General features: G+C 37.4%; 1 protein-coding gene across 1 annotated transcript in view; it reads right to left on the bottom strand.

Annotated features, from left to right (window-relative positions):
- Positions 1–12514, bottom strand: part of LOC105217201 (uncharacterized) — a 54306-nt gene extending 41792 nt beyond the window's left edge. Inside the window, exon 1 of the mRNA XM_011192093.3 lies at positions 12036–12514. Within this exon, the coding sequence (XP_011190395.1) occupies positions 12036–12122 (87 nt within the window). The 5' untranslated portion in view covers positions 12123–12514. The remainder of the gene's footprint in view (positions 1–12035) is intronic.
- Positions 12515–13563: the final 1049 nt, after the last annotated feature.

Here is a 13563-nt window from a genome sequence, read left to right as displayed (position 1 = left end):
ATTGAAAATATTTTGTAAAAGTTCCAACTAGTTGTGATTATATCGTAATAGCAAACAATGAATGAATGAATAGCGAGAGACTGCCCTAAGCTAAATATATATTGTTCTAAACAAAACACACAAGGACACTCCCTTTCAGCATTATCGTATACTTTCTGAACCGGCCGCTATACGCTGAGTGCCGCACAATGGCGCAGGCACAAATTTACAATTACATTAGTTTAGTTAGGCGAAAGTTACGAGTGGGGATATCCTTGCGTGCGGCGCTGACCACTCGCAAATGCGAACAAAGCAAACGCAGTTTAACAGGACTGTATGTCTGTATGGAGGAGCAAGTTGCTTATTTCAATTGTGCACATTTTATTACAATTTGTTGTTGTTGTTGCGGCAGTAGCAGTGGCAGCTTAAAAAGTACTTTACGGCATAAATATAGCACATTATTAAAGCTTAACGTTGTTAGGCGCCTTAAAGCTATTACCAGCTCCACAAGCCACACAGCGTGTTTGTCATTTAGTATACGATTATACTAGTTTACTTTGGCTTTGACAAGCGAGTTTGGATTACGCATTCGATTTGCAGATAAATGCGGTTTCAATAACAGTAAATACACAATGAGCATTGCCAACAGTGTATAAGTATATAGTTAAGTATTTCAATGCGCTATTTGTGTTCCTATCTCTGAGTTCACAAAATGTTATGAATAGCAGAGTACTATAATATACATTATTAATCACCCGCATTGAGGGAACAGAGCACACATATGTGAGAGGACGCACAAATACTTAAGCAAACACGCATATTATGTGCCACAGTTGAAATAAGTTTGGTTTCATTTGCAACTTGAGGCATACCTTAAGGGCATACTAGCGACTATTACACAAATACATAGAAATAAACGCACTCTCACACATGCCTGTAACGGTTTATGCACGCATGCATACACACTTAGTTGGCTAAGTACCTTTGCAAACATTAAATTATCCCTACTCATCCTTCGTCATGCAGTCAATACAAAGGCTGCTATTGCTCAAGTTCAACGCACAAACGCACACAGAAACACCAACACATACACATATGTACTGTTTGTTATTTTATTTGTGCGGCTGCTGCTGCTGCATGTGTAGGCCGTCTCCTAATCATGTTCAAATTGACCGACCGGCAGAGCATTGGAGAGGTCGACCAGCTGATGATGGTCATTCAATGAGGTTAGCCTTTAGATTGAGTTGCTCAATGATAAGCTGATAACCCATCGGCTGTCTGTCTTTCATGTGGTCAAGCGCAGTCTATTGCTGTGTACAAAGCGAAATTGATTTTGGTTGTGTGAGGTACACAAAACAGTATTGTTGTTGTTGTTTTTGTTTACTTTGCTTACTGTTCAGAGATTTTGTAGTAATTTAAAAATACTTAATGCAATACTACTGGTTGTTTTTTGAAATTCTTGAGTACGATATAACCAAAACCTGTAGGTCTAAGAAACGTTTTGATCTTAACCTCTCGAAGCTTCAATGCTTTCATAAACAACGATTTCTTATCCTCCTTTGAAGCCGGTAGAAAGTTTCTGATAAATTTAAAACCGATAGATGGTGCTGGAATCAAGTTCTTTATAATCGGTAATATTGTACCTTTATTTTCGAATTTTATACTGACAGAAATGAGAAGAAGTATCAGTAGAATCCTTTGTATTGCAAAATTAATATCAAAGAGGTGATAGGAAATATCATTATATGGGGCTTAGAGGGGTTCAAGACATTATATTTGTAGTCAAAGAAGACCATCAACGTCAAATACCTACCAAAAGAAATCAGTTTTTGCAAAAATTGTGAGAAGGAGAGAGTAATGAAATGTGCGCTTCTACATAGTACAAACTCATGTTCCTTATTGGTCAGCTTCAGAGCCCTGTGATTTTTTCTGTTCCCGAAATTCTATCTATCTCTATCGAATGTATTGGGTGAGCCGATACCAATAAATTATTATTTTGGAATTTTATACTTAGCCATGAGTTAGGTACAAATCTACGAAGTATCGAATACTAGTCAAGCACTAAATGCTTCCTAGAGCCGCTCACTCTCTTTATACAGTTTCACAACAGAAATATTTCGTCAGTTTATGGAATATATCGATGAAAAGTAGTATTTATATCGAGTTTAGTCTTTCCGTATTTGCTTCGATTGTTGTCTCTTCAAATATCATATATTGTGTGCGCCTGCGGCTATGCTACAAAATTGTAAACAGTATTGTGTTGAATTCATTGCCAACGCTGGCGGTATTTCGATGCGAAACTTAATGACAATGGGACTATTATATACTGGCATGCCTACAAGAATAGATAGTAGATGAGACACGCTCCTCGCCGAAACAAACGCGCAGCGCATATCAAAGTGTTTCGACGAGCAATCAGCAAGCTATGCGGTTGAGCGGCGTGGTGTTAGAGCGTTTTGGGGCCAACGGCATTATTACTGACCGCAGACGAAATCGTTGTTTCATAGATAATGTGTTTCCATTTGTAGAAATTGCTTTTACTTTTGGTTGGTTGGCTGTAATTTTATTTCACTTTTTTGTTGTTTTTTTCGCAGAGTATTTGTTGTGCTCACACTTGCCTAGAGGAGCTGCAGTCGCATTGCGCTATTTATACCGCATTTACTGTCTGCTTGATATTTATTGCCGCCATAGGCCTGTATCCATTTCTATTTTCACATTTTTCTTATTTACGAATTTTCTGCGCTTCCCTTTTTTTCTTATTTCTTATTTTATGTATTTTTCCCCTTCTTCGCGGCTTTGCTTGAAGTGTGCGTAATGAAGCGTTCACAAATTGCTGGCAGTAGACATAAGCGCCGAGCCGAGCGTCCTAAGTGACGCAAAGAAATAACCAGAAAAAAAGCGAAACGAAATGTACTGATAATTGAGAAGCAAAGAAATAAAAGCAAACATTTAAGTGCCTTTCGTCTAAGTAAGTGTCCATTTAGGCACGCGCGTGTATCATCACGGTCGTGCGTCCCTTCGTCTTATCTACGCATGTTGCGCTATCTAAGTGTGAGTGTGTTTGTCTGTTTGTGGGCATAACCGGATATGCTCATTTGTTGGCTGTATATCATTTCATTACACGTTTTTTCCGTCGCTTTTGTTTTTTTGGCCCCAAACGGAATGTGAAATGTTTCACAAGTACAAGTGGCAACGCTCGCTTTAATTGAGATTTATACGCGAACAAAAATGGTGGAAATTACCAAAAACAAGCTCCGGTGCTTTGCAGTTGTACTTAGCTGTTGGCTTCTATAGCGGATTAAACGCATTTTTTGCCTTTGCACTACTGCACAAAGCTTTTGCCACAAACTTTCAACAGGTTCACTTTAATTGAGTTAAAAATAGAACTAAACGCTTACCGCAGAAATTAGTTATACTAGGTTGGCAAATATCTCCCTTCCGATGCTTTATAAAAAAGTCTTACAGTGATCGGATTCAGTTCAAATATGAGCCGTTTCGTTCGATAATCTGTTTCCATCTAGATGACAACTTCATAATACCCCCCTCATAGAAGCCCCCTCCTTATTTGCGAAGAAGTCGTACACCCACTTTTCACAAGCCTCTTTTGAGTTCAATTTTAAACCACCAAGGGCGTTCGCTATGGACAGGAACAGGTGGTAATCACTTGGCGCTATGTCCGGGCTATGGAGGATGCGATAAAACCTCCCGTCCGAGCTCCCGTAGCTTCTGACGAGACATCAACGAAGTGTCTGGTCTGGCGTTGTTCTAGTGGAACACTACACCCTTCCTGTTGGCCAATTCTGGACGCTTCTGGTCGATCGTCTGCTTCAATCAGTCCAGTTGATCGCAGTAGATGATAGAATTAAGCTTCAGGCCATATGGGAGCAGCTCATATTGGATGATTCCTTTCCAATCCCACCAGACACAGTAAAACCTTTCTAGCTATCAATCTCAGCTTGATGTTGTCGTATGTGATCCAATTTTCGTCGCCAGTTACCATCCGCTTCAAAAATGGGTTGAGTTCGTTCCGTTTCAGCATATCGCATATATTAGCAAAAGGTGGTTAATATTTTTAGAAAAGTAATACAGATACGAATACGGTCTATATTAGAAAAAACGTACAGCTAACTGCTTTCAATAAATTCTATTTGCACCGAAAGATTTGAGTAAGAACTTATTCATTCAATGTAGGGTTCTCTCAAAAAGTAAAACCAAAAACTTGGTTACTTTCTTAGTGACTACGCTACACCATATTATACATAACCTTACTTATTTCGATCACAAAGAATTGAACTTTGAAACTACATCTAAAGTTATATAGCTTTACATGGATCACAAAACCTTCTTAACTAGTTCAAAGAGAAAATATGAGATACGAATAACATATTATTCGAGTCTTTGAGATTTCGCTACAATTGATGTACTTCCATGAACTTCTCAACTTAGTATAATATTGATAGGCGCATAATATTCATCTGCGTTTCATTGTGGTAGAATTCTGTGTATCATATTCCCTCTCCGTCTATGAAGTTGACGGAATGTTTTCAGATTTCTTGGAATCAACAGCCAATTCCATATACTGTCTTTGCTTTACATGTTGAAATTGCGAATAATTAAATTTGATTCCCATAAATATTAAATATATAGCCAAACAGTAAAATCAAATAAATATATCAGCTTTATAACCACACTTTGCATATACCTACCTTACTTTAGTGTTCCCTACTACTACTTGTTGGTATTTTTAGTTGGAAAGTCTTTTTCCTTAAATCACCTTAATCTGTTCTACTTATCAACGCATAAATGATAAGGAAGAGGCCGAAATCTTCTTTTTAAACAAAAATAGCATCTCATAAGTTTTTTATATCATTCTAAACATTTCCTCGTATGAAACTAATACTTTGTACACACACGTGTTCTCGCTAAACTCTCCACCCACTCAACGGCCACGTTAAGCACATTATTTCAACACTGAAGAAGACAAACTTTGCAGATGCGCTGCACTTTGTACTCAAGCAACAATTTCTAAATTTTAAATGACTTAATAAACTTAAAAATTGCAAAGTTCACTCACTAAATCACAGATACGAAAAGTTACGAAAAAATTTCGTAAGAGCAAAGTGCTTTAATTATGCGTGCAAAGTATGCAACAAAGGTCAGACCGCTGGCACAAGTTAAAAAGTAGCATTTCGACTTCCACGAAATAAGTGAAATTATTATAAATAAAATATATGGGTTTGTGTAAAACAAAAGTTTTCGCAAGGCCCAAAGCAGCAAAGTGCCGCGAGATGGCTAGGAGATTGTCCGACTTAAAAGAAAAAAAAAAATAATAATAATACTTCCACAGTGGCCTTGTTTACTGTTAGCAGTAAGCGCGGAAAGAAATATTTGTTAAGCAATAGAAATAAAACTAAACGGTAGATATTGTAAAATAAAAATCGTAAAAATAATGAAATACAAAACAATGGACGTAAATAAAAAATGATAATAAAATGCAAGCACAGAATTTATGTACGTACGTATGTATTGAATATTTGCCAAGCAATGCAGCAATTCGCTTACAACATTATTTGTGGCAACTTAGTACATTTTTTGGTACAGTGGTGTTGCGAAAAATAGCAGAAGTGATAAATCCGAAATATTTTTTTTGAGTTCAAATTTCGACAGCTGACAGTAGGTAATCTCATTGAAAACTCTATTCTAGTTTTAGGGTTAGATTCTCACAGGTGTATGATGAAATTTTAATCCATCGCTTTTATAGATCGATAGAGTACCCTATTCGATTTAATCTATATGGTTCTTATCCTGAAGGTATACTTTTCTGAATGCTCAAATTTATATGGAAGTTCGACAAGGAAGCTTCGCCCTTCTTTTGTAATCTCCACATCCGTTAGAGGCCAAAAAACCATGTTAATCTCGTCGCTATTTAATAAAGTATCAGTTGAAATAATATATGGTCAATTTAGTATTCTGGAATCATGATTTTTGACAGTAATCGTCTCTTTAGAGGATTTCTAGAAAAGAAATCGAATTCAATTAATCTCCTTGCTATGGGAACAATTGTTCGGTTCTATTAGCCAAATAAATATTTTGCTTTATGGATGTTTCCGTTACCAAATGATTAAGAGCGTCTTGATAATAATAAATGCGATGCTGCCATTTTACCGCACACCACTGTACGCATTGAGGGCGTTAGAGCATGGTATGCCTGCCGTGAGCGTTTGTTAAAATGGCGCGTGGCGCAAATGTCTGAAGACTGGCTATGTTTGGTTGCAAGCTTTTGGCGCATAGCCCACGGAATGTTGCATTGAAATGCTTATTCTTTCTATATTATTTTCGATGTTTAGCGTTGGCTGTTGTGATTTATTTTATTTAATATAATATTTCCGGTATTTTAGTGGAGAAATTCTCAAGCGCGGCGAGATTTTCACGCTATGTGTTTTTGAACTAGATTCTCTATTGTTTGGCGTGTGAAAGCTTAGTGGGCATGACCTTTATGTGTTTAACGGTACATAAAGCGAAACTGCAGGGCTTCCTTGAGCAAACAGTTACTGCTATTTTTTTTCGAATTTACAATTCGTTGGATTTTCTTTGTTAAACATTTAATATTAAAATAAGTGTTTTATGTAGATACTGTAAACAAATGGCAGCCGTTGTTTATTGTTGACTCTCTGGCATAGCCGCCGCCGCCATTTTAACGCCTCCTCAGGCGCTTCCACATGGGCGTCAAAGCAAACTTAGTGCTGTGAGGCGTCGTTATTTCTTATTCACACTTATATTCTAGCTTTAGTTTCTAGAAATATAGCTTTAGCAGCATGCCACCGTTGCAAATAAATAGAATTTACCTCACTCGGACTTGGGAGTATGCATATATATTTTGTTTCGTGTTTTTAGTGAAATTGTGGCACTAAGGAAAATACGATTCTTGCTTACATGTGCAGAGAAGAAATTACTTTAAGCTTTCATAAAAAATATATTGCCATTTTATCATATATTCTTCTTTTTTACTGTCGTAGAAACCGCTTACGTGGTTATAGCCGAGTCCAGAACAGCGCGCCACGCATCTCTCCTTTTGGCAGTTTGGCGCCCTCCTCCTCGGCTTCCATCAGCGGTTACTGCATCAAAAACTTTCAGAGCTGGGGCACTTTCGTCCAAGGGACCATAAATCTTCCGCAAAACCTTTCTCTCGAAAACTCCTAGTACCGTCTCATCGGATGTTGACATCGTCCACGCTTCTGCACCATAAAGTAGGACGGGAATGATGAGGGACTTGTAGAGTTTAGTTTTTGTTCGTCGAGAGAGGACTTTACTTTTCAATTGCCTATCCTGTCCATAGTAGCACCTATTGGGTGATTCTGCGTTGGATTTCAAGGCTGACATTACTTCAACTTCAAAGTTATGACTGTCAACAGTGACGTGGAAGCCAAGACGCGAATGTGCTGACTGTCTTCGTTCTACTACCAGACCCATACGTTTCGCTACCTTATCCAGTCTGGAAAAAGCAGAACTAACCGCGCGGGTGTTGTTTCCAATGATTTCGATATCATCGGCGTACGCCAGTAACTGTCATATATTGGTCTTCAAAATATAAAACATATGGTATTACTATATTTATATCAAAGCCCTACACTTGATAGATCTATCAATTCATGTTTCTTCCAATTTCTAAAATATATGAATGATTTTGAGTGGAGATCACCCAGATCATACTTATACTGGATGAATGTCAGTTCCTATTTTATAATGGTATCTTGAACTTCTTTAGATAAAAGTCAGTCGATCGGACTGTGCTAGAAAACTTCCAGTGATTCTAGATGCCCAACTCATGACAATGGGATCCCAGAAAGTCTAGTTGAAAAACTGAGAGCTATAGTCAACATGGTTGCAGTCAGTAATCACTCACGCTGTCGTCAAAGAAAAAAACTAAATGAAACCAAATCGTTCTTAACTTAAAGCTCTATACTTCAAAGCTAGCCTGTTCTACTATATATACCAACAAAACAAAAAACAAAAACCGAAATCCTCACTGTACTCCCAATAACGGTAAAAAATGTTCCAGTACCAAAAGCGATACAATAAATTTAAGTAAATCTGTTTCTTCTAATTGAGAGTGAGAGAAAATTAAATTAATTTGTAATTACGTTTAAGTGAAGGCATTAACAAAATTACAAATCGTAAGCAAAACGCTTACGTCGCTTTCGTCAAGTATGTAAGTAGGTGCGCACAACCTTGAACTTAAGAGGATTTCAACAGTTTTATTTACAATAATATGTAGCAGTGCCAATGCGCACTGCCGCATCATAACGTTACCAACGCCAATGGCGTCCGTCCGACAACGCAGCAAATTAATGAGCAATCATTTAGAAAGCACTCAACGTCGCAGTTGGCATTCATGAGCGTCGAAGCGATTAGCAGCTGCGCCCAGAACGGTTAATAGTGATGGCGGAACAAAAAAGAAATGTAACAACAACAACAACTCCAACAAAATATTAATGAATGAACACAGTTGCTGTTTTGTTGGAATTTTAAAGTTGTCGCGCTTGGCGCGCACAAAATCGCCGCATTATCGAGCTCATTAATTTTTATGCTGTCCGGTAGTTGTATCGACACTTGTGCTTGTACTGGCTGGTGATTCATTTTGAGTGCGAGTGTTTGCCACAGATTTCCGTTCGAAAATTCAACAATTTCCGCTTTAGCAACGGGATTTGCGCATACTGATTTTCGCCGTTTTGTTTTCTTCAATTTTGCTGAAGAAACAGTTTCGGTGGAAGGAATTCCTTTGTTTGAGCGCATTTCAAGTGGAAAGCCATTTTGTAGCGTAACCGCCCTACTTCGTCCTTCAACTGCAGGGGTAGACAAACGCGCACACATACAAACATGCGACAGTCGACTGCAACGAAAATAATTCATCACTTTTCGCCTCACACGCGCTGCATAGTATGTCAAGCGCCAGGGCAGCGCGCTCAGTCGGCAGCACGCGCTTTCAATATTCGGCTGTAGCGCGGCAGCAAGGCGCAGATACACACGCACTTAGCTGAGCCCACCCGTGCGCTCCTTATCCGTTAGGTACATATTCAACGACCCTTTTATCATTTTGCATTCCGCTCGCCCTTGTCTCATTGACACTTCCACATTACGCGCTTCATCAGTCCTGGCAGGCAGGCTGACATGCCTCTTCACGCACATTGCCTGCGACATTTTCGAATGCCGTCGTCCTGCCCACCGCCTGCTGTCCGCTGCCAAGCACTCATCGCACATCCTGTCATTTGGCAGCATTGCCATTTTGTTGCGCTGCGCATAGCGTATGGTCCCTTATTTTATGAGCTTTGAATGACTTCTGAATGCTTTGGTCGCACGCGCTCGCTCATCCGTCGTTCGTTCGTTCGTTAGGACGAGAGTGCGACGTGTAGCTTGTTTGCAGCACAGCAGTAAATTGAAGACATTTTGCAGCAATGAATGAAAGATGAAAAGTTTTCAATGTTGGCAAATATTCGGAACAGTGGGATGAAATGCGATAAAATGTGGAAGCAAATATAAAAGAAAATCCTAGGATAAATATACAAATAAAGACGAAAAGAATGATTTGGATATGAGTATGAGTGTGAGTATGAATATGAAAAGGAATTTAAAAATAAATGTGAATAAAATATATTCATATTAATTCGAGTGTGAATGCGAATGAATACAAATACGAATGCGTATCTGAATATGAATGCGAGTATAAATATGAGTATGGATATGGATAAGAGTATAAATATGAATTCGAATATGAATATGTATACCAATGCGAATACGATTACGAATGCAAATGTAAATATGAATATGAATATGAACATGGATCCGAGTATAAGTATGAGTATGGATATGAGTATGACTACGAATATTAAATATGAATATGAATTCGAATATGAATATGTATGCCAATGCGAATACGAATATGAATATGAATATGAATATGCATATGAGTATAAGTATGAGTATAAATATGAGTATGATTACGAATATAATATTAATTTCATTTCTGTGTCTGTGACACTGTGGCGTACAAATTGAGTACCACGAAATATAGTCTACATATTTACGTAATATGTACAATTTACAAAATTTCGTAAAAAGTACGCGCATATGTTTTGAGTATACTCGTATAAAAAAAAGAATGCGACTTTAATGACAGCGCTGACATACAGAATGCCATTATTTGCCTGTAGGCGTTTTACGACAGGTTTTGGTACTTTTATTTTAAATTTTTCCTGTTTGATTTTTGTCTCCTTCGGAGTCCTTAACCCCCCACTTTCGGACCACATTTTTATTTTGATGTTTTCCTTTTTGGTTTCTTACCATTTACAAATATTTACAATTCGATTGTTTCACTGCCATTTTATAACGTTCATTTTTTTTCATTTTAAAATTGCTTACTCTCCTCTTTCGCCAGCACTCAAAGCTGTCATTCCAATTGAAGTCCTGTCAATCAACACAATGCCGAGCGAAAGCACAACGCCTGACAACTGTAAGTCGGTTCATCGATTACCATTTACTCAGCTAAAATGTCAATGATGAATACGCACACAACCGCCTGGTGGATGCCTCCTCTACTTAGGATGCTTGTGCCACTGCCGTCACTCACTTTCCAATTCTTGATTTTTTATTGCGACAAATGTGCGGCGTAAACGTTTCTTACGGGCTTATAACATACATATGTGGTAATTCAAAGATACATTTGTGTGGGTGTGTGTGTCTGTGCTTGGTGAGGTTGGCAGCTGAATTGAGTAGCGAATTTAAAGCGACTTCGCTTGACTTGAATTGTTTTGCGCAAGGAAGCAGCAGTCACCGGAAGCGGCAGCGAATGTGGCAACGGTTGTGGCATATGTCATAACTTTGTGTTATTTTGTATGCTCTGCTATGGTTGTTATTGCGGTGCTGTGGGCGTATATGTGGAAGTGCGCCCGTGTGTGTTGGTTTCGGTTGATGCTTTTAGCGAAATTGTTCCTTTCAATATTTTTACTATGCGCCATTAAAAATGTAAAATGATTGCAATGCATGCTTTTCTCATTAAACGAATTGCGGAAGAATTGAGAAAACAAAAACAAAAAGCGCTTTTAAAAATGTTTTAGTAAAGATGTTACACGACGGAAAGTTTATTTTTCGATGATTCAGGTTGCGGAAGCAGTTATTAAGGAAGTAGCTTGTCTACTACAAACTCACTCCAAGGACCAGTGATGACTTTTTTATCCGTATTTCTTTCAATGTCACTTCTGAGTCGAATGAGTACATTCTGACGCTACCTGATCAGAAGAAGATCGCGACGAATTCTAGTCTATAAATGCCGTCTTTGTAACTTGAAAATTGACATTTGAAGCTTTGCTGGAGATAAGGCAGGGTACGCAGAAACAATGGATAAACAGAATGACCGTAATAAGACGTTTGTATAAGCAATTAAATTTTCCACCAATAAATTTCGAATTTCGAAAATTATAAATTTTTCGAACTTCGATATTTTTCGAATTAATTCTTTTGAACTTGTTTTTCACACACTTACGGTAGAAGTGTTTTGGAGTCTTTATAAAGACTCAATTTTCGAACAATAATTTTCGAAAATTTGAATTTTTTCGAACTTCGACATTTTTTGAATTAATACTTCTGAACTTCACTTTCTCACACTTAGGGTAGATATTTTTAGGTTTCTGTATAAACACACAATTTTCGAACAACGTTTTCTAATTTCGAAAATTTTCGAATTAATTCTTCTGCGCTTATTTTTCAAACTTGGCAAAAATGTTTCTGATTCTGTATTAATACTCAATTTTCGAAAAAAAAAATTTTCGAATTTCGAAAATTTTCGAATTAATTCTATTGAATTTTTTTTTATGTAAAAGTTCTGTACACCTCAAAAAAGTTGAGTTTTTAACGATAAAATTAAGATGTGAGATAGTTTCTCTATATGAGATCTGAATTACTTCAACCAACAAAGACACCGTAATGAAAATTCCACTCAGTACAAACAAAGAAAAATACAAAAACAAATAAATTTACGATTAATAAAAACAAACTGCACTCACCGTACTCAGATTTGTTATTTTATCCAATTCCACTGCTGTGCTGCCACGATGATGATGTAAATGTGGCAAATGATGTGTTGTCAACATGTTGCTAAGAGCTTTGTTGCTTCACTACACGCTTACGAATCGTACCGTCTGTATATGTGTGCCCCCAACAACAACAACAACACGCCAAGGCGCTCGTTATTATTTATTTACTCGTAAATAAAACTCACAACACTTGCACTTTATTTACACTGCGCTCAACCAAATATTTCATATAATCTCACATCGAGCAATAATAATATTATTATTATTTATCACAACAAAGATTTTTAGAGCTTATTTGTGCACGACAACAGTATTTGCTCAAATTGCATTGTCAGCATAACGGATATTGTAGCTGCCACGTTGCATTTGCGCGCACACACGCACACACATACACTCGCATGTGGACACACGCACGTAGTAGTAGTCCCGTTGACTGCACGAGCAGCAAATGCACTGCAAAAGATAAAATAAAATGGAATGAAATGAGTGAGAGAGTGAGAGACTGAGTGCTTGCATTTCAGGCTAAACATAATAAATGCTTGTTTTTGTTGAATTATTTGCGGCAAAATGTCGGCAGCTGACGAGTGCACTTCATGTGGCACGCACACACATACACACATCCATATATAATTTAATATAATAAATGTGCAACATATAATACATGTGAAGGGGGCGAGCGCGTGCATGTCAAGGAGTCAACGATAAATGGTCGCTTGTCAACCGCAATATTCGCCGTTACTTGTACATATGCTGTAAGGCACTAGTATTTAAGCACATTTATCAGTGCATAAAAACATGCACACACCAGAGTATATAGATTTATGTACGCACACATATATAACAGAATATAAATTCGTTGCAGTTCACTCGCCATTGCGGTCATGTGTGGGTTTGGGCATTGAATGGGTGTTTGCTTGCTCAGTTCACAATTCGACTGGTTTTCACCATCGACCTAACTAAGAGAGTCAGTTTGATCATTGTGGCATTCACAGTAAATTTTAAACATAAATTAAAAACAAGTAAATAAGGGCTAAATTCGGTATAAAACGAAAATTTTATAATCTTGCAAGTTTTTTATTTATTGTTATTAAAATAACACACAATTTGACCAATCGACATAAAGTCTTTTAAAATAACAAAAATCAATATATATATAATATATGGGGGCTGAGATAATTTCTAGACCGTTTATTATATGTTCACTTAATTTTGCTAAGATATCTCACATATTAACCGATATATACGGTATAAAGAAAACCGTAAGTTTGAAAAAATTATACACACAGGAAGTATTGCTCCGATTTTGGCACAGAGGCACACAATTGAAAAAAACAGATCGCTTTTGAATTTATTTAGAATATCTGAGAGATTTAAGTATAATTGCTGTAAAAATAGATCACAAGTACTGAAGTCCTCATGTTCGGTATCTGGGGCCTTGAAAAGTCGGTGATTTTAAGATGGGTTATGTCACACTAGAAACGCTATATTTGTGCAAAGT

The sequence above is a fragment of the Zeugodacus cucurbitae genome, chromosome 3 (assembly GCF_028554725.1).
Source record: "Zeugodacus cucurbitae isolate PBARC_wt_2022May chromosome 3, idZeuCucr1.2, whole genome shotgun sequence".
Lineage (NCBI taxonomy): Eukaryota > Metazoa > Arthropoda > Insecta > Diptera > Tephritidae > Zeugodacus > Zeugodacus cucurbitae.
Note: the sequence above shows the minus strand (reverse complement) of the source record. Positions and strands in the feature narration are given on the sequence as shown.